Below are 21,361 nucleotides of genomic sequence, written 5' to 3' on the forward strand. Positions count from 1 at the left end.
GAGCTATGTGTTCTCCTACTAACCCGGGACAGTGAGCTGTGTGTTCTCTTACTAACTCGGTACAGTGAGCTGTGTGTTCCCCCTCTAACCTGGGACAGTGAGCTGTGTGTTCCACTAACCCGGGACAGTGGGCTGTGTGTTCTCCCACTAACCTGGGACAGTGAGCTGTGTGTTCTCCTACTAACCCGGGACAGTGAGCTGTGTGTTCTCCCACGAACCTGGGACAGTGAGCTGTGTGTTCTCCTACTCACCCGGGACAGTGGGCTGTGTGTTCTCCCACTAACCTGGGACAGTGAGCTGTGTGTTCTCCCACTAACCCGGGACAGTGGGCTGTGTGTTCTCCCACTAACCTGGGACAGTGAGCTGTGTGTTCTCCCACTAACCCGGGACAGTGGGCTGTGTGTTCTCCCACTAACCTGGGGCAGTAGGCTGTGTGTTCTCCCACTAATCCGGGACAGTGAGCTGTGTGTTCTCCCACTAACCCGGGACAGTGAGCTGTGTGTTCTCCCACTAACCCGGGACAGTGGGCTGTGTGTTCTCCCACTAACCTGGGGCAGTGGGCTGTGTGTTCTATCACTAACCCGGGATAGTGAGCTGTGTGTTCTCCTACTAACCCGGGACAGTGAGCTGTGTGTTCTCCCACTAACCCGGGACAGTGAGCTGTGTGTTCTCCCACTAACCCGGGACAGTGAGCTGTGTGTTCTCCGACTAACCCGGTACAGTGAGCTGTGTGTTCTCCCACTAACCCGGGACAGTGAGCTGTGTGTTCTCCTACTAACCCTTAACAGTGGGCTGTGTGTTCTCCCACTAACCAGGGACAGTGAGTTGTGTGTTCCCCCACTAACCCGGGACAGTGAGTTGTGTGTTCCCCCACGAACCCGGGACAGTGGTCTGTGTGTTCTCCCACTAACCTGGGACAGTGAGCTGTGTGTTCCACTAACCTGGGACAGTGAGCTGTGTGTTCCACTGACCCGGGACAGTGGGCTGTGTGTTCCACTAACCCGGGACAGTGGGCTGTGTGTTCTCCCACTCACCCGGGACAGTGAGCTGTGTGTTCCACTAACCCGGGACAGTGAGCTGTGTGTTCTCCTACTAACCCGGAACAGTGAGCTGTGTGTTCTCCTACTAACCTGGGACAGTGAGCTGTGTGTTCTCCCACTAACGGGACAGTGAGCTGTGTGTTCTCTCACTAACCCGGGACAGTGAGCTGTGTGTTTCCCCACTAACCTGGGACAGTGAGCTGTGTGTTCCACTAACCCGGGACAGTGAGCTGTGTGTTCTCCCACTAACCCGGGACAGTGGGCTGTGTGTTCTCCCACTAACCCGGGACAGTGAGCTGTGTGTTCCTACTAACCCGGGACAGTGGGCTGTGTGTTCTCCCACTAACCCGGGACAGTGAGCTGTGTGTTCCACTAACCCGGGACAGTGGGCTGTGTGTTCCACTAACCCGGGACAGTGAGCTGTGTGATCTCCTACTAACCCGGGACAGTGAGCTGTGTGTTCTCCTACTAACCCGGGACAGTGAGCTGTGTGTTCTCCCACTAACCCGGGACAGTGGGCTGTGTGTTCTCCCACTAACCTGGGGCAGTGGGCTGTGTGTTCTCCCACTAATCCGGGACAGTGAGCTGTGTGTTCTCCCACTAACACTGGACAGTGGGCTGTGTGTTCTCCCACTAACCTGGGACAGTGAGCCGTGTGTTCTCCTACTAACCCCCGGGACTGTGGGCTGTGTGTTCCCCCACGAACCCGGGACAGTGAGCTGTGTGTTCTCCTACTAACCCGGTACAGTGAGCTGTGTGTTCTCCTACTAACCCGGTACAGTGAGCTGTGTGTTCTCCCACTAACCCGGGACAGTGAGCTGTGTGTTCTCCCACTAACCTGGGACAGTGAACTGTGTGTTCTCCTACTAACCTGGGACAGTGAGCTGTGTGTTCTCCTACTAACCTGGGACAGTGAGCTGTGTGTTCTCCCACTAACCTGGGACAGTGAGCTGTGTGTTCTCCTACTAACCTGGGACAGTGAGCTGTGTGTTCTCCCACTAACCCGGGACAGTGAGCTGTGTGTTCTCCCACTAACCCGGGACAGTGAGCTGTGTGTTCTCCCACTAACCTGGGACAGTGAGCTGTGTGTTCTCCTTCTAACCTGGGACAGTGGGCTGTGTGTTCTCCCACTAACCTGGGACAGTGAGCTGTGTGTTCTCCCACTAACCTGGGACAGTGAGCTGTGTGTTCTCCCACTAACCTGGGACAGTGAGCTGTGTGTTCTCCCACTAACCCGGGACAGTGAGCTGTGTGTTCTCCCACTCACCTGGGACAGTGAGCTGTGTGTTCTCCCACTAACCCGGGACAGTGGGCTGTGTGTTCTCCCACTAACCTGGGACAATGGGCTGTGCGTTCTCCCACTAACTCGGGACACTGGGCTTTGCCCAGTTTCACTGCCCTCCTGTGCCCCAGTGAACCGACTTTAAAATCCCACTGCTTGCTTTGAAATCCCTGCATGGTTTTACCTCGCTGTTTTGATGTATCTCTCCAGCTGAATGTGCCTGTCCCCTTATCTTCTTCTGATACCGGATTGCATATCTGTCCCCCTTCACTTTGCCATCAGAGGGTGGTTATCTACCTTCTGCCACGCTCGCCTCCAAAACCAGTGACTTTCTGCTTCCCTCCCACGTTCAGAAATCTCCATGAAAACCCACCTGGTTGATTGTACTGTGTCTTTAGTGTGTCTTTCCCCACCCCAATTTCTTCACCTCTTGCTTGGTGGCCCCCTCTTTTCCCGTGGGCATTAGTCTGAGGAGTGCTCTATAATGATATGGCGCTGTTGTCACCATGCAGCAATAATGGCCTCTGGGTACCAGCGGGCTAGCTACTGGCCAGAAACTATCCGAGAGAAGGGGGCCAGTACCATGGAGGGAGGTCTCTGCAGCCCCTGCGTTGGGTGCTGGATATGCCGTGGTGTTTTCGGCTGCAGTACCAGATGATGAGATTGTGTCAATTGAGTAGCCTTGGCTGCATGCACTGTTCCCAGGTCTCTGATTGCTTGCTGGAGCTCTTTGCGCATCGTGGTATATAGGGGCTCCAGATTCTCACCAAAAGGAACGATTGGGATGTCCTGACCTTGCTGTGACCTACAGAAGCACAGCGACGTATGGTGGCCCTTTTGTTATACGAGAGGGATTTATAATATCCCAGTTTGTGGGCCTGATTTCTGTATCAGCGTGGTGACTCTAGGTGCAGTGTGGAATCAGCAAGTTTGCCTGTGAGTGGCAGAGCGTTACTTGGCAGCATTATTTCCCACGCTGTCAGAGACCACATTCAACAACAGAAGTTCATTGTTACTTTTTATATATATAGCATCTAAAATCACAAAACGTCGGGAGACAGATTAATAAGGTCATAAAAATAGCAAACCAAGCACTGAGATTCACTTCCAGAGGGATAGAATTGAAAAGCAAAGAAGTCATGTTAAACTTGTATTGCACCTTGGCTAGGCCACCACCACAACAACAACAACTTGTATTTATATAGCGCCGTTGATGCAGTGAAACGTTCCAAGGCGCTTCACGGGAGTATTATGTGGTAAAAATTTGACACCGAGTCACATAAGGAGATATTAGCATAGGTGGCCAAAAGCTTGGTCAAAGAGGTAGGTTTTAAGGAGCGATGGTTGAGCGATTATAATCCTGGATACTTGGGAGGGCAGAATTAGAGGAACACAGACATCTGGGGTTTGGGGGGTGGGGGAGATTACAGAGATAGGGAGGGGTGAGCCCATGGAGGGATTTGAAAATAAGGATGATTTTGAAATTGAGGCGTTGCTTAACTGGAAGCCAGTATAGGTCAGCGAGCACAGGGGTGATGGGTGAACGGGACTTGGTGTGAGTTCGGACACGGGCTGCAGAGTTTTGGATCACCTCTAGTTTATGTAGAGAGCACACTTGGAGTACTGTGACCAGTTCTGGTCTCCATATTATAAAAATGCTTTTGAGGCACTGGAGAAGGTGCAAAATAGATTCATAAGGATGATACCAGAACGGAGAGGTTCTAAGTATCAGAAAAGATTGAACAGGCTGGGGCTCTTTTCTCTCGAAAGGGGAAGGTTGAGGGGTGACCTGATAGAGGTCTATATAATAACAAAAATGGTTAGATAGGTTAGATAAATGGAATAAATGTTTCCACTTGTGGGGGAGACCAAAACTAGAGGCCATAAATGTAAGATCGTCACTAACAAATCCAATAGAGAATTGAGGAGAAACTTCTTTACCCAGAGAGGGGTGAGAATGTGGAACTCGCTCCCATAGGGAGTTGTTGAGGCAAATCGCATCGATGCAGATATGGGGAAGCTGGATAAGTTATCATCATAGGCGGTCCCTCGTATCGAGGATGACTTGCCTCCACGCCAAAAAGGGATGAGTTTACAGGTGTTTCAATGAAGCACCTAATATTCCAGATCCTGAACTATATTCAGAAGGGTGGAAGATGCCTGTGCGTGGATATTTTTTTAACGTGGGGTGACCGTTGCACACCAGCCACCACACGGGCTTGACAGAGCTAGGTCTTGGTCCAGTGGCAAGGATTACCCAAGACAACTGGAGACCAGCTCTGCTGCACGGACCTAGTGCACACACATATCGCAGTGTGGGCTGCCCCTGGGCCCTCTCCTCTTCTGGGCCCCAGATACATGTCTCTCCTGGGCCCCGGTCACTTCCCTCTACGGGCTCTTGCCGCTCTTTCGCCCCTCCTGCTGTGCCTGCCCGCACTACAATCAGCGACCTGGCTTTGCAATCGTCGTCCTCCTGCAGCAGCACGCGCTGTTCCCTGCAGTGGCATGTCGCCGCACGCTGCTCCCTCCAGTGGCCCAGGCCTGCTGATGGTCTTGCAGGCTGGGACCGTGCTGCCATACGCTGCTCCCTCCAGTGGCCCTGGCCTGCTGATAAGTCCATGAGGAAGGAAGGAGCAGAAGGAAATGCTGATGGGGTGAGATGAAAAATGATGGGAGGAGGCCCGTGTGGAGCACAAAGGCCGGCATGGACCAGTTGGGCCAAGTGGCCTGTTTCTGTGCCATCGACTCAATATATGGAGTTGATGGTACATTGTGGACACGGCCTGCTCACCAGAATACAACGGGATGGAACTTGTGCTACCATTGTATATCTGGAGTACTGTGTTCAGCTCTGGGCATCTCAGGAAGGATACATTGACCTTGGAGAGGGAGCACACAGAATATAGAAGATTAAGGGTGATCTGATTGAGATGGTTAAGGTTGGGAAAGGAGTTTATAAGATAGACAGAGAAACTATTTCCTGGTGGGAGAGTCCCGAATAAGGGGGCATAATCCTAAAATTCGAGCGAGGCTGCTCAGGGGTGATGTCAGGATGGTGTTGAGCTTCTTGTGTTGTGGGAGCTGCACTCATCCAGGCAAGTGGAGAGTATTCCATCACACTCCTGACTTGTGCCTTGTAGATGGTGGGAAGGCTTTGGGGAGTCAGGAGGTGAGACACTCGCCACAGAATACCCAGCCTCTGACCTCTTGTTGCCACAGTATTTATGTGGCTGGTCAATAGTGACCCCCAGGATGTTGATGGTGGGGGATTCAACGATGACAATGCCATTGAATGTCAAGGGGAAGTAGTTAGACTTTCTCGTGTTGGAGATGGCCATTGCCTGCACTTGTGTGCCACGATTGTTACTTGCCAATTATTAGCCCAATGCCTCCACCTCTGCTGGGTCTGGGATGATGATGGAGGAGTCTTGGACATTGGCTGAAAGTTATGATTCTAAGAGTTTAACACTGTCAGGCTGTTGCTTGACTAGTCTGTGAGCCAGCTCTCTCAATTTTGGCACAAGTCCACAGATGTTAGTGAGAAGGACTTTACAGGTGTGCCGTTTAATGTCTGCATCCGGTGCCAAGGTCAGTACGGGCGGTCCATCCGGTTTTATTCTTGCTGTTTCTCGTAGCGGTCTGATGCAACTGGGTGACTTACTAGGCAGTTAAAAGTCAACCTCATTGCTGTGGGTCTGGAGTCACATCGGCCAGACCGGGTGAGGATGGCAGATTTCCTTCCCTAAAGGCCATTAGTGAACCAGAGGGATTTTTACAACTTTGGTCACCAATTCCTGACACTAGCTTTTTATTCCAGATTTATTTAATGAACTGAATTTAAATTCCCCGGCTGCCGTGATGGGATTTGAACTCGTGTCTCCGAATCTGGATTACAAGTCCAGTAACAACCACTATTTATCCTTTAGGGCTGCTGACCAAGGGCCTTGTGGCTCTTTGTCGGCCGGTGTGGACACGACGGGCCGAAATGGCCTCCTTCTGCGCTATAAATTTCTATGTTTCTATGCTACCATGCCCCATTCAGACTTGGATTCGAGGGTAGACTACATGTCATAGTCCTTTGAATTTTGCGGTATTTATAATTCAATGGTTTGCAGATCGCATTTCAAAAAATTGTAAACTTATTTTTGACCCCCTCCCCAGAAGGCTCGTCCTCTCTCTGGCTGCCGTAATGTGAGAATCTGGACAGTGAATGTTGGTGGGCAATTTGACCGTGGGGGGAAAATGTAGCCAAGCTCAGTTCTGTCTTCCAGCATCCACATGCATATTTTCCAGCAGTCCACTGCAGAAATCATGTCTGATTCTTCACAACCCCCACCCCCCACCTACCTCCTGCACCCCCATCCCCTCACAGCAGCGGCTTGGCAAGAACATGTAGTGCCCCAAACTGCGGAGATCAGCTCATTCAGAGATTGAACCAAAGGCTCAGTACTCCATCAGACAGTACACCTGTGCTGTAGCAGCCCTGACATCACTGCTTCGCAATCTGAGGTGTTTTATATAAGGGCCTTGGTTATGATCGGGAACGCGCTGCCTGAAAGGGCGGTGGAAGCAGATTCTACAATAACTTTCAAAAGGGAATTGGATAAATAATTGAAGGGGAAAAATTTGCAGGGCTATGGGGAAAGAGCAGGGCATTGGGTTTAATTGTATAGTTCTTTCAAAGAGCCAACACGATGGGCCGAATGGCCTCCTGCTATGCTGTATGATTCTATAGTTGTTAACTGGCTTCCCTTTCCCTATTAAGTGGTACCGAGCCTGTGTTTTAGACCAGTTTACAGAGGCTTCATGTGATGGTTTAAGTTGAAGACTCTTTAAGCTGATGTTTTACATGCAGTATATGACAGTGTATTCTTGATAAATCCATGCATGCTGTTAACTGAAGTTTAGTTGGATGTGTCCTTAAATGATTCATTTCAGCCTACTTTGGCTGCACTATATTAAGAAAGATGCATATGATTGCACTGCTAAAAGTGACTACCACTGCAATTGCTAAGTAGCTTGCATTCTGAATTCTGTTCCAGGCATATGAAGAGTACACAAGCAAGCTTGATGCACTGCAACAGAGAGAACAGCAGTTGCTGGAGTCCATGGGGAACGGCACAGAGTTCCCAAACACTAACCCCACCCTGACCGACTTGATGGAGCCCTGCACCAACCTTTCTGTCACTCAGAACTCTCCGGGCCTCTTACTGAACCCAAATGACAGTTCGAGGGCCAACCCCAAATCTCCTCAAAAACCCATTGTTCGAGTCTTCCTGCCCAACAAACAGAGAACTGTGGTGAGTAAAAACGGTGAAGGGAGTGACATGCGAGTCGGAGGAACAACTGCAGGCCAACAAGTGGTCCTAAGTTCATGAAGACTGGAAAACAATAAAGGTAATTTGTATTGTGGACCTTTGTGGACATAATACAAATATATTTCCTTAACATCGCCTGCGTGCATCTACTGTAACTCCGAACCACAGAGAGCTCTTTCTTAAAGGCTAACTCTTTTATTAATTTTGTTAAGTGTGTCCCCAGTTCATGTGCCTGGTGTTTCCTATTATACGTTAATGTGCCCCATTAAATGTGTCCCCCTGTTCATGTGCCCCATTAAATGTTGTCTGTTTGTATGCCCAGTGTACCCTACATAAAGTAAGATTCATTATTGCCATTGCAGTTTTCCATTCCCCTCTAGATGGAAATGGATGAGAGAAGAAACCCTGTATCAAGGTGATTTGGATCTTGAGTGCCATTTTTGCTCATTATTGCTGTCCTTTAATTTACACATACTTTAATCTGTATAGATTTGAGTTTAAGATTAGAGACATCTGCCCAGTGGGCTGATGTTGTTTCGTACACACATCACCTTCTCTTTGGGGTTTCCCACCGAGCAAAGCAATTCTGCCAAAGGTGGTGGCAGCAGCAGCAGTCCTTCCCCTTTAGGTCAGCTGGCGTCCCAACTCCCCCAGTGTTGGGATATTTAAATGGAAACTGCACTCCTGGCCCCTGCTGCCGGTGTGCAGCCCAGCAGGATAGCTGCAGCGAGAGAGGGTTCACTGCATTGGAGCAGCCGAGATGGGCCCGGGCAGATTAGAAGCAGCAGCAGATGGTTGACCAGAGAAGATGGGCTTGTGGGTCTGAGCCCACACAAGGGTAAGGATGTTGGTGGGTAGCGGTTTCACCCAGAATCCTGCCTAGTGAAACAGGTCGACAACAGGCCTGGGGCCTTCCCCCTCATCCCTTCGGACGGTATGGATCGCTGTAGGAAGACTGGCAACATTTTATGGGATAAAGCCACTTTTCCTCAGACCACTGGACAGCCCCTGACTATCGACCTGCAAGTTTGGATCACTTAATCAGATTGGATCACCCTCTGCCATTTACCTTACTTCCTTGGGCCCACTGGTTTTCACTTCCTCCTGGCATTTTCCAAGAACTTTCAACTCACTTGTTAGTCTTCCTCCCAAACTTCTCAGCCTCTCCTCCTTTTAAGATGCTCCTTAAAACCTACCTCACATCTGTCCTAATATGTGTCAGATTTTGTTGATTATGCTTCTGTGAAGTTCCTTGGGACGTGTTACTACGTTAAAGGCGATATATAAATGCAGGTTGTTTTTGACCATCTGGCTGGAAGAGAGAGAGTAAGCTTGTGTACTTTTGGCCAGCTTTCTTGAGTTTATTCTCACCATTGGTGCACCCACCTTATTTACCCAACGTTTTGAACTCTGCTTTTCACCCATAGGACCTTATTTATTTTTGACTAATTGTCCGCTTACTATATAACTGCAATCGTCAGCAGGCTGCCTCTATGGGAGGGGGCAGGAGAGAAAATGAGAATCAGCTTGTGGGCAGGACTTTTCGAAGAACAAGATAACAAAGTTATTCTGCCTAATGTTCATTTGTCCATGTAGAGAAAGTTACAACCTTCTCCCCCATAACCCATCCCACATCATGGCATTGAACTCCCTGAAATGACTCGCAAGTTTTCTGATTCTACTGCCCTGCCGAGACGCCCCTCCTGCACATTGATCACTGTTTATGTGAAGAACTACTTGTCCTCAATCCTTATTTTGCCTTTTACTGGTTTCAGCCTGTCTCCATGTTCTATTGTCACAGTTTTACCTTGACATAGTGCTTCAAATGATCTTAAACCATTTAAATCTCTTATGTACAACTTTGAGGTAACCAGTCACACCACCTTTCAAGAGCCCTAATATCTTCAGTCTTAACTCATAACTCAGACCCCGGCTCTACGATCAGCCTCATGGTTCTGCTTTATACTGCGTCCAGAGTACAAATGTCTCCATGGCCAAAGGTGGGCATTATTCCTGAAATGCTGTCTGCCTAGAGCACTGAATAGTTGTAACATGACACCCTCCAATTTCCTCTACTGATTTAACAATACAATGTGTCAGCTGTGGCTCAGTGGGTAACACTCTCGCCTCTGAGTCAGAAGATTGTGGGTTCAAGTCCCACACCAGGGATGTGAGCACATAATCTAGGCCGACACTCCAGTGCAGTACTGAGGTAGTGCTGTCTTGCGGATGAGCGGTTAAATCGAAGTCCCCTCTGCCCGCTCAGGTGGACATCAAAGATCCCATGGCACCATTCAAAGGCGTTCTCCCTGGTTCCCTGGCAAGTAATATCATTAAAGCAGGTTATCTGGTCGCGTATTTTATTGCAGTTTATGTGATCTTGTTCTGTGCAAATTGGCTGCTGCGTTTCCCTACATTACATCAGTGGCCACAATTGAAAGTACAGTAATGGTATGAAGTACAAAGTACATTGGCTATGAAGCACTTTTGGATGTCCTGAAGTTGTGAAAGGTGCTGTATAAATACTAGTGGTTTCCTTTCCTACAGTTCAACATTCTATTCCAGTACAGGATGGGAAACGTTGCATCATTGTCACAGAGCTTCAGAGTACTGTCGGAGGTGCCGTCTTTCAGTTGAGACGTTAAACCGAGGCCCCGTCTGACCTCTTGGGTCGATAAAAGAACCCACGGCACTATTTCAGAGAAGAGCAGGGGAGTTCTCCCCGGTGTCCTGAGCCAATATTTATCCCTCAATCAACATCACTAAAACAGATTATCTGCTCATTATCACATTGCTGTTTGTGGGGGCTTGCTGTGTGCAAATTGGCTGCTGCGTTTCCTACAACAGTGACTACACTTCAAAAGTACTTCATTGGCTGTAAAGCTCTTTGAGACGTCCGGTGGTCGTGAAAGGCGCTATATAAATGCAAGTCTTGCTTTAAAATACATCCGCGAGAAACACCTTCTCAGCAATTTGTCTCTGGCTGGATAACTGCTCTATCCTCGGTGTACATGAAGATTGTGTACGTTTTAAAGAACAAGGAAGATTATACCAAAGGGATAAATTTCACCACAACGTTCCTGGAAGCTGTCTCACCTGTGGGCCTTTGTGCAGGTTCCCTGTCGAGGCTTCCAATTCAATGGGCCCAAGTTTCGGCCTCAGTTGCTCCTGATTTTTTGGAGCAACTGTGTAGAATGGAGTATCTTAGAAATTCAAATTCTCGGCATTTAGTTTGCTCCAGTTATAGTCAGTTAGAACAGTTTCACTTTGGAACAGAATTTTTTTTTCAAAAGGGGGCGTGTCCGGCCACTTACGCCTGTTTTCAAAGTTTCGGCAGTGAAAACTTACTCCAAACTAACTTAGAATGGAGTAAGTGAAGATTTTTGTACGCTCGAAAAAACCTTGTCTACGCTTTAGAAAATCAGGCGTAGGTTACAAATCAGGCGTAGGGAATGGGGGGGGGTTAAAATGAAGTTTACAAACATTAAACACATCAGTTTTACAAATAAAGAGCCATCATCAATAATAAATGATAAAAACATCAATAAATCAACCAATAAATGAATCAAAAAAAATTAATAAGAAATAATTTTTTTTAAAACATCAATAAATAAAACATTTTCTACTTACTGACTTCAGCACCAGGAGCCCTCCAACAGCGTGCTGGGATGCCCCCCCAGTGTGTCTCTGTCAGTGTCTCTATCACTCTGTCAGTGTCTGTGTTTCTGACAGCGAGGGAAGGGGGAGGGGGTGGGGGAGAGGAGGAGGAGGAGAAGGGGGGGGAGGAGGAGGAGGAGGAGAAGGGGGGGGAGGAGGAGGAGAAGGGGGGGGAGGAGGAGGAGAAGGGGGGGGAGGAGGAGGAAAGGGGGGGGAGAAAGGAGAAAGGGGGGGGAAAGGAGAAAGGGGGGGGAAAGGAGAAAGGGGGAGGGGAAGGAAAAGGAGGGGGGGAGGGGAAGGAGAGCTGAACGATCCGGCCGGGCCCAAGACATCGGGCAGGGCCCGTCCCCAGCACCAGATTTACAGGTAGGTCGGGTCGGGTCCGGTCCGGGATCCGGGGTCGGGAGCGCGGGTTGGGTCGGGGGGAGTGCGGGTCAGGGTCGGGAGCGCGGTCGAGTTGGTTCGGGTGGGGGGGGGGGAAGGGAGCGCGGGTTGGGTCGGTTCGTGTCGGGGGAGGGGGGTCAGGTTGGATCGGGTCCGGTCCGGGTTGGGGGGGGGTGGGGGGTCGGGAGCGCGGGTCGGGTCCGGGGGGGGAAGCGGGAGTCGAGTCGGGTCGGCAGGAAGCAGGAGTTGGGCGTGGGAGGCTAGGGGCTGCGTGCTTCGGGCCCCTCCCACACAGTTTTGGGCAATTGGAGCTACTGCACATGCGCACCCACTGTAGTGCGCATGTGCAGAGGTCCCGGCACTGTTTTCAGCGCAGGGACCTAGCTCCGCCCCCCACAGCTCGTGCTGCGCCGCGCCCGGCTCCAGAGGACCAGCAGGGAGCCGGAGAATCTAAGTTTTTTTTTAGGCGCACTTTGTGGCGTGAAAAATGGGCGTCCAGGTCGGGGCTGTCCCGTTCTAGGCGTGGCCTGAAACTTAGGACCAATGTCTTTAATCTGTTGAGTGAAATTTGGTTCTGACCCTTGAAGATAATTGGTCCAACCCTTGAAAGTCTATCCAATATTGCCATCGATATTTAACTCTCATTACACTCCAGTTTGTGGGGACTGGTTGAATATTTGGCATTGGTGCCGTTGATGCCCTATTCAGCCAGAAATGGGGTTCATTGGTTTGTTCACGAGCTGAACCCTTGTCGAATGCCACTGCCATTGATATAACTTCTACCATCAATAATGGCATCTTTAGTGAAGGCTTCCCCGTAAGGTTATTTTGTCTTTTTGGAGCCACATCTCTCATTTAACATTCTGTCAAAAGCATGATAAAGCATTTCCTGTCCTTCAAAGTAAAGCAGGAACAAACCAATCAATAATAATAAATTACCAGCGTGGCTCCCCTGATGGGTGTACTGGTACATACGGTGTGTAAGCAAGCCGTACAGACTGGGCGATCCCAGGTTGTTTGCTGAATTAGAGGACATCAGATGAGATGCAGTCGGAATGCTACCTAGTCGGAAAGGGAAAAATCACTTTACATGTACTGGAGAGCATAACAACCCAGGGACCCACGCCAAGCTCACACCTACTGGGATCCACCCTGCACCTATCGTGGTGCGTGCCCACCCGGCATGTAGTGGACAAACCCCCACCATCTTTGTCAAGAGACCAGTAATGACTGTGGATAACATACTTATGTGTATGGGTTGGGAATCGACCATAATTAAACCCCTCCACTTCCTTGCTACCTGTTTCTGGTCTTGCAGGAATGTTGTTGATCATAAGTGGAGGACGTTTCAATTCACTGTTTTAAATGTGTCATACTTTACATCGATTAAAACAATTGCTGATACAGCACCCATAACCTTTGACTATTTCAACCAGATAAGACGTTTTAAAAAATCTTCAGCCTGACATTTTATTTTGTCTTTATATAACTGTTTAAACATCGTGTGTTTCGTATAACATGTGAAAAGAACAAAAGTGTGGGACTAGTGGATGAAAACGCAGGTGGAGGAAAGAGAAACGAGAGCTATGAAATAAAATAGCCAAAAGAGCAGTATGATCCTTGACTGCAACATTTTTGCTGTGTGTCAGTAGTCAAGGGGCTGCCAAAATCAGAAGGCTGTATATAGCCACACCACTGCTCCCAGGCAGAATGGAGCTGATTGGCTAATTTCCCCGTCAGTCACGCCTGGAGACTGCACTGCTTACGTGACCGGGATTGATTTTACTCACATTGTCCTTCACTCACAGCATGTTGCTGGAGGGATCGCTATGATTTCATCGCGAGATGTTCCGGCAGCTTGGTTATGTGTTCTGTGTACTGCAGACTCTTTTTAAATAAATCCTGTAAGTAACCTTTTCTGTCAAATACATTGTCCTACCGTAAGTCCCTCCCTGCCTCCAACCCATTGGCCAACAGAGTGGTGTCAATAGACACTGGTCAGCCAATGGGTTGGAGGCAGGGCGGGACTGGCGGTACGACAAAGTATTTGACAGCAAACAAAGTTTATTTACAGAGCCTATTTATAAAGAGTCTACAGCAGTGGTATCCAAGTGTGATTGATGGAGGAATTTACCAATCAGCTGCATTCTGCCTGACAATAGCAGTGTCACTATACGCAGCCTTGGCTGTCACAGTGGTGTCAGTACACACTAATAACTGAGGGAACACCGATCCCTCTAACTTCTCGCTCAGAATAGCATTTGTAACAGCGCTGTATGCTAGGTACTGAATCCCTGTTGTCTTTTGCAGGTCCCAGCACGGTGTGGGGTGACGGTGAGAGACAGCCTGAAGAAAGCTCTGATGATGAGGGGACTGACCACAGACTGCTGTGCAGTCTACAGGACTCAGGACGGGTGAGTGGTGCGCTGAGCAGCTTGAAGCTGGTGAGGGAACCGGGTGGCTGTGGGACAAGAGAGACCGCGACTGGTGATGGCCATAACAGGAAGCCCTGCTGTTGTGACCTCTGATTGGCTGTTGGCTGCTATCCCTATAGTGTGTGAAGTTATCTCAAATATATTACCAGGATGTGCACGCGAGAGGTTACTTCTAATTGGCGGCAGCTACCTTAACTCAACTCCGGTAGTTAGCGGGATCAGTGTTCCCTCGATTAGTAATTAGTGGGATCGGTGTTTCCTCAGTTAGTAGTTAGCGGGATCGGTGTTCCCTCGGTTAGTAGTTAGTGGGATCGGTGTTCCCTCGGTTAGTAGTTAGTGGGATCGTTGTTGCCTTCTTTAGTAGTTAGCAGGATTGGTGTTCCCTCGGTTAGTAGTTAGTAGGATCAGTGTTCCCCGGGTCAGTAATTAGCAAGATCAGTGTTCCCTCGGTTAGTAGTTAGTGGGATCAGTGTTCCCTTGGTTAGATAGCAGTAGCACCTTCAATGGTCTGGCATTAATGATGAACTTGATGTATTCTGAATCTGCAGAATATCATTTTAAATATTTTTCTCTGGGTTGATTCTTGCTGGGCTCCCGTCTCTGGTGCCTTGGCCAATATGCCATTCTTCCATGCCATTGTAAGCCTTGGTTATTTCACCCTGGAGCGCATCACAGCTGAACCCGATGTTGGGTGGGGTCCTCCCCCAACAGTCCCACGCACGCACTGTCTCTCTCTATTTCCAGCAAGGGAACATTGGCTGAAGATCAGTAATGTGAAAACCTGGCTGATTTTCCTCCCCCTCCCCAAGGCAGGGGTACTGAGGACAACTGTAAGGCACCTGATGTCATCCTGGATGTCTCTGTGCAGACTGGTACTTTGAGGTTCATATGGCCGTTACACGCTGGTCTTCCTGGCTGTGACATCAGGCAAATGGCCACAAGAACTTTGTTCATTTATCTTGAGTCTAATGGTCGGACTGCTGGGATTTTCAAGCAAAGGTTTGATTTTGTATTTTGTTCTGTTTAATATTTCAGTTGACAATAGAAGGATTTAGAAACATAGAAACATAGAAACATAGAAAATAGGTGCAGGAGCAGGCCATTCAGCCCTTCTAGCCTGCACCGCCATTCAATGAGTTCATGGCTGAACATGAAACTTCAGTACCCCCTTCCTGCTTTCTCGCCATAACCCTTGATCCCCCGAGTAGTAAGGACTTCATCTAACTCCCTTTTGAATATATTTAGTGAATTGGCCTCAACTACTTTCTGTGGTAGAGAATTCCACAGGTTCACCACTCTCTGGGTGAAGAAGTTTCTCCTCATCTCGGTCCTAAATGGCTTACCCCTTATCCTCAGACTGTGACCCCTGGTTCTGGACTTCCCCAACATTGGGAACATTCTTTCTGCATCTAACCTGTCTAAACCCGTCAGAATTTTAAACGTTTCTATGAGGTCCCCTCTCATTCTTCTGAACTCCAGTGAATACAAGCCCAATTGATCCAATCTTTCTTGATAGGTCAGTCCCGCCATCCCGGGAATCAGTCTGGTGAACCTTCGCTGCACTCCCTCAATAGCAAGAATGTCCTTCCTCAAGTTAGGAGACCAAAACTGTACACAATACTCCAGGTGTGGCCTCACCAAGGCCCTGTACAACTGTAGCAACACCTCCCTGCCCCTGTATTCAAATCCCCTCGCTATGAAGGCCAACATGCCATTTGCTTTCTTAACCGCCTGCTGTACCTGCATGCCAACCTTCAATGACTGATGTACCATGACACCCAGGTCTCGTTGCACCTTCCCTTTTCCTAATCTGTCACCATTCAGATAATAGTCTGTCTCTCTGTTTTTACCACCAAAGTGGATAACCTCACATTTATCCACATTGATTTGTAAGATTCTGTAGCAAGCTTTATCGAGCTGCAATAAGAAGAAAGTCTGGAGTGAAGAAAAGGCCATTCAGTCCATGGGCAATTGTCCCGTCAGGCACTCCCCCCACTGCCCCCTGCCCCCGCCTCCCCAAACCTGTAACTCTCTCTCCCCTACCCTACAAAATACCAAGCTGTGTGAATATCTCTGCTGTTGTGTATCTGTAAAGCATGCACTCCCATGTTCCGCCACCAGGGAGCGCATCCCCTGAAGTCCCAAGGGATCCCAGCATCCCTTGGGAGCACTGTATATAAGCCGGCCCCTAAGGCCTATTCCTCACTCTGGAGTGTCTTAATAAAGACAGAAGTCACTGTTACTTTAACCTCCCTGTGTACAGTCTCATCTGTGTTAGGAACACAATAACTGGTGACGAGTATACGAATTCAACGCAAAGATGCAGCAAACTGTGGGCATCCTGGAGAAGTTCTCGGAGGGTGAGGACTGGGAAGCCTATGTTGAACGGCTAGACCAGTACTTTGTAGTCAACGAGCTGGACCGAGAAGGAAGCGCTGCAAAAAGGAGAGCGATCCTCCTCACAGTCTGCGGGGCACCGACCTACAGCCTCATGAAGAATCTTCTAGTTCCGGTGAAACCCACAGAAAAGTTGTATGAGGAGCTGTGCACACTGGTTCAGGAGCATCTGAACCCGAGGGAGAGCGTGCTGATGGCGAGGTATCGGTTGCACACGTGCCAGTGATCTGAAGATCAGGAAGTGGCGAGCTGCGTCGCCGGGCTAAGGTGACTTACAGGACAATGTGAGTTTGATGGCTACCTGGAGCAAATGCTCAGAGACTTTTTTTGTACTGGGCATTGGGCACAAGACCATCGTACGAAAACTTTTGACTGTAGAGACACCGTCCCTCAGTAAGACCATTGCGATAGCACAGGCGTTTATGACCACCAGTGATAACACCAAACAAATCTCTCAGCACACAAGTGCTAGAAATGTTCATAAATTAACTGGAACTGTGTTTGTGAGCAGAAATGTACAGGTAGAAACCACGAGTCTGCAACTGCCAGCAGGCCTCAGGTGACCCAGATGACTGAGTCCACAATAAAGGATGAATGCAAGGCAATTCACACCTTGTTGGCGTTTGGAGGCTTCCATTCAGCCTATTCATGCCGCTTCAAAGGGTATGTTTGCAAGAGCTGTGGAACAATGGGGCACCTCCAACGAGCTTGCAGACGAGCTGCAAGCTCTGCAAGCTCTGCAAAACCTGCTAACCACCACGTGGTAGAGGAAGATCAGTCCATGGTGGATCAAAGCAATTTCAAGCCTCAGAGAGAGGAGGCAGATGCTGAAGTACATGGGGTGCACACATTTTCGATGAAATGTCCACCTATAATGCTAAATGTAAAATTGAATGGCTTACCCGTAGCCATGGAACTGGACACTGGCGCTAGCCAATCCATCATGAGTAAAAAGATGTTTGAGACACTGTGGTGCAACAAGGCACTCAGACCAGCCCTGAGCCCCATCCACACGAAACTAAGAACGTACACCAAAGAGCTCATCACTGTCCTGGGCAACGCCATGCTCAAGGTCACCTACAAGGGCACGGTGCACGAACTGCCACTCTGGATTGTCCCGGGCGATGGCCCCACATGCTTGGAAGGAGCTGGCCGGGCAAAATCCGCTGGAACTGGGATGACATCCAAGCGCTATCACATGTCGATGAGGCCTCATGTACCCAGGTTCTCAACAAATTTCCTTCCCTTTTTGAGCCAGGCATTGGAAACTTTTCCGGGGCGAAGGTGCGGATCCACTTGGTCCCAGAGACACGATCCATTCACCACAAGGTGCGAGCGGTACCTCACATGATGAGGGAGAGAGTGGAAATCGAGCTGGACAGGCTGCAACGCGCGTGCATCATCTCCCCAGTGGAATTCAGCGAGTGGGCCAGCCTGATTGTTCCAATACTCAAAAGTGATGGCACGGTCAGGATTTGCGGCGATTATAAAGTAACTATTAATAGTTTCTCGCTACAGGACCAATACCCGCTACCAAAGGCAGACGAACTATTTGCGACGCTGGCAGGAGGCAAGACGTTCACCAAGCTTGATTTGAGAAAGCCAGAAACATTTTATGCTCCAACAAACTGCTTGTATTGTATAACCCGTGTAAAAGACTTGCGCTAGCATGTGATGCATCGTCGTACGGAGTCAGGTGTTTATTACAGCAAGCTAATGTTGCGGGGATGTTGCAACCTGTCGCCTATGCCTCCAGGAGCTTGTCTAAGGCCGAGAGGGCCTACAGCATGATTGAGAAAGAGGCATTGGCGTGTGTGTTCGGGGTAAAGAAAATGCATCCGTACCTGTTTGGCCTCAAATTTGAGCTGGAAACCGATCACGAGCACCTCACATCCCTGTTCGCTGAAAACAAGGGGATAAATACTAATGCCTCAGCCCGCATGCAAAGGTGGGCACTCGCGCTATCAGCTTATAACTATACCATCTGCCACAGGCCAGGTACCGAGAACTGTGCGGATGCTCTGTCGGCTACCATTGTCCACCACGGGGGTGGAAATGGTGTAGGCCGCAAACTTGTTGATGGTGGCGCAGCCCGCAGACTTGTTCATGGTCATGGAAGCGTTTGAAAATGATAAATCACCTGTCACAGCCAAGATCCTCTGCTGTCCCGAGTTTTAAAGAAAAACGTGTACTGCATGGGAGCTGGGCCAGTATCCCCTTTGAAATGCAAGAGCTAATCAAGCCATTCCAGCGGTGAAAGGATGAGCTGTCCATTCAGGCAGACTGCCTGTTGTGGGGTAACCGCGTAGTGCTACCCAAAAAGGGCAGGGAGACGTTCATCTCGGATCTTCACAGCAGACGCAACATGGATTCATGAAGGGGAAATCATGTTTAACTAATTTAATGGAATTCTTTGAGGATATAACGAGCATGGTGGATAGAGGTGTACCGATGGATGTGGTGTCTTTGGATTTCCAAAAGGCATTCGATAAGATGCCACACAAAAGGTTACTGCAGAAGATAAAGGTACGCGGAGTAAGAGGAAATGTATTAGCATGGATAGAGAATTGGCTAACTAACAGAAAGCAGAGAGTAGGGATAAATGGGTCCTTTTCAGGTTGGCAATCGGTGGTTAGTGGTGTGCCACAGGGATCGGTGCTGGGACCACAACTGTTTACAATACACATCGATGACCTGGAAGAGGGGACAGAGTGTAGTGTAACAAAATTTGCAGATGACACAAAGATTAGTGGGAAAGCGGGTTGTGTAGAGGACACAGAGAGGCTGCAAAGAGATTTAGACAGGTTAAGCGAATGGGCTAAGGTTTGGCAGATGGAATACAATGTTGGAAAATGTGAGGTCAACCACCTTGGGGAAAAAAAAACAGTAAAAGGGAATATTATTTGAATGGGGAGAAATTATAACATGCTGCGGTGCAGAGGTACCTGGGGGTCCTTGTGCATGAAACTCTTTTGAGTTTACCTGCAAAAACAAAAACATTAAAACCATGCCACCCGCCTGGGTGACACAGCATCCTTGTGCATGAATCCCAAAAAGCTAGTTTGCAGGTGCAGCAGGTAATCAGGAAGGCGAATGGAATGTTGACCTTCATTGCGAGAGGGATGGAGTACAAAAGCAGGGAGGTCCTGCTGCAACTGTATAGGGTATTGGTGAGGCCGCACCTGGAGTACTGCGTGCAGTTTTGGTCACCTTACTTAAGGAAGGATATACTAGCTTTGGAGGGGGTACAGAGACGATTCACTAGGCTGATTCCGGAGATGAGGGGGTTACCTTATGATAATAGATTGAGTAGACTGGGTCTTTACTCGTTGGAGTTCAGAAGAATGAGGGGTGATCTTATAGAAACATTTAAAATAATGAAAGAGATAGACAAATAGAGGCAGAGAGGTTGTTTCCACTGGTCGGGGAGACTAGAACTAGGGGGCACAACCTCAAAATACAGGGGAACCAATTTAAAACAGAGTTGAGAAGGAATTTCTTCTCCCAGAGGGTTGTGAATCTGTGGAATTCTCTGCCAAGGAAGCAGTTGAGGCTAGCTCATTGAATGTATTCAAATTACATATAGATAGATTTTTAACCAATAAGGGAATTAAGAGTTATGGGGAGCGGGTAGGTAAGTGGAGCTGAGTCCACGGCCAGATCAGCCATGATCTTGTTAAATGGCGAGCAGGCTCGAGGGGCTAGATGGACTCCTCCTGTTCCTAATTCTTATGTTCTTATGTATAGTAATGATGAAAGCGATAGCCAGATCCCACGTGTGGTGGCCCGGTATCGACTCTGACTTAGGGTCCTGTGTACGGCAATGCAACATGTGTGCTCAGTTGAGCAACACGCCCAGAGAGGCACCACTAAGTTAGTGGTTCTGGCCCTCCAGACTATGGTCGAGGATCCATGTCGACTATGCAGGCCCGTTTCTCGGTAAAATGTTCCTGGTGGTGGTGGATGCTTTTTCAAAATGGATTGAATGTGAAATAATGTCGGGAAGCACCGCCACCGCCACCATTGAAAGCCTGAGGGCCATGTTTGCCACCCACAGCCTGCCTGACATACTGGTCAGTGACAATGGGCCATGTTTCACCAGTGTCGAATTTAAAGAATTCATGACCTGCAATGGGATCAAACATGCCACCTTGGCCTCGTTTAAACCAGCCTCCAATAGGCAGGCAGAGCGGGCAGTACAAACAATCAAACAGGGCCTTAAACGAGTCACAGAAGGCTCACTCCAAACTCGCCTGTTCCGAGTACTGCTCAGCTACCGCACGAGACCCCACTCGCTCACAGGGGTGCCCCCGGCTGAGCTACTCATGAAAAGGACACTTAAAACCAGACTCTCGCTGGTTCACCCCAACCTGCATGATCAGGTAGAGAGCAGGCGGCAGCAACAAAATGTAAACGATGGTCGCGCCACTGTGTCACGGAAAATTGATCTGAATGACCTGTGTATGTGCTAAACTATGGACATGGTCCCAAGTGGATCGCGGGCACGGTGATAGCTAAAGAAGGGAGATGGGTGTTTGTAGTCAAACTAGACAATGGACAAATTTGCAGAAAGCACCTGAACCAAACGAGGCTGCGGTTCACAGACTGCCCTGAACAACCCACAGCAGACACCACCTTTTTCGAGCCCACAACACACACCCAAAGGATCAACGACACCACGCCGGACCAGGAAATTGAACCCATCACACCCAACAGCCCAGCAAGGCCAGGCTCACCCAGCAGACCTGCAGGGCCAACAACACGCCAGTCCAGCGAGGGCACAGCCAACACACCAGAACAGACATTTGTACCGAGGCAGTCCACCAGGGAAAGAAAGGCTCCCGACTG

The 21,361-nt window shown here is 49.1% G+C and overlaps 1 protein-coding gene across 4 annotated transcripts in view; it reads left to right on the forward strand.

Annotated features, from left to right (window-relative positions):
• The window catches only part of LOC139257614 (serine/threonine-protein kinase B-raf-like), a 158,790-nt gene that overhangs the window by 98,149 nt on the left and 39,280 nt on the right, over positions 1-21,361 (forward strand). For all 4 annotated transcript variants that reach the window (XM_070874549.1, XM_070874550.1, XM_070874551.1 and 1 more), the window contains exons 2-3: positions 7,365-7,622; positions 13,992-14,095. In XM_070874549.1, the coding sequence (XP_070730650.1) occupies positions 7,365-7,622; positions 13,992-14,095 (362 nt within the window). The remainder of the gene's footprint in view (positions 1-7,364; positions 7,623-13,991; positions 14,096-21,361) is intronic.

Source organism: Pristiophorus japonicus, unplaced genomic scaffold (genome assembly GCF_044704955.1).
Source record: "Pristiophorus japonicus isolate sPriJap1 unplaced genomic scaffold, sPriJap1.hap1 HAP1_SCAFFOLD_889, whole genome shotgun sequence".
In the NCBI taxonomy this organism is placed as follows: Eukaryota; Metazoa; Chordata; class Chondrichthyes; family Pristiophoridae; genus Pristiophorus; species Pristiophorus japonicus.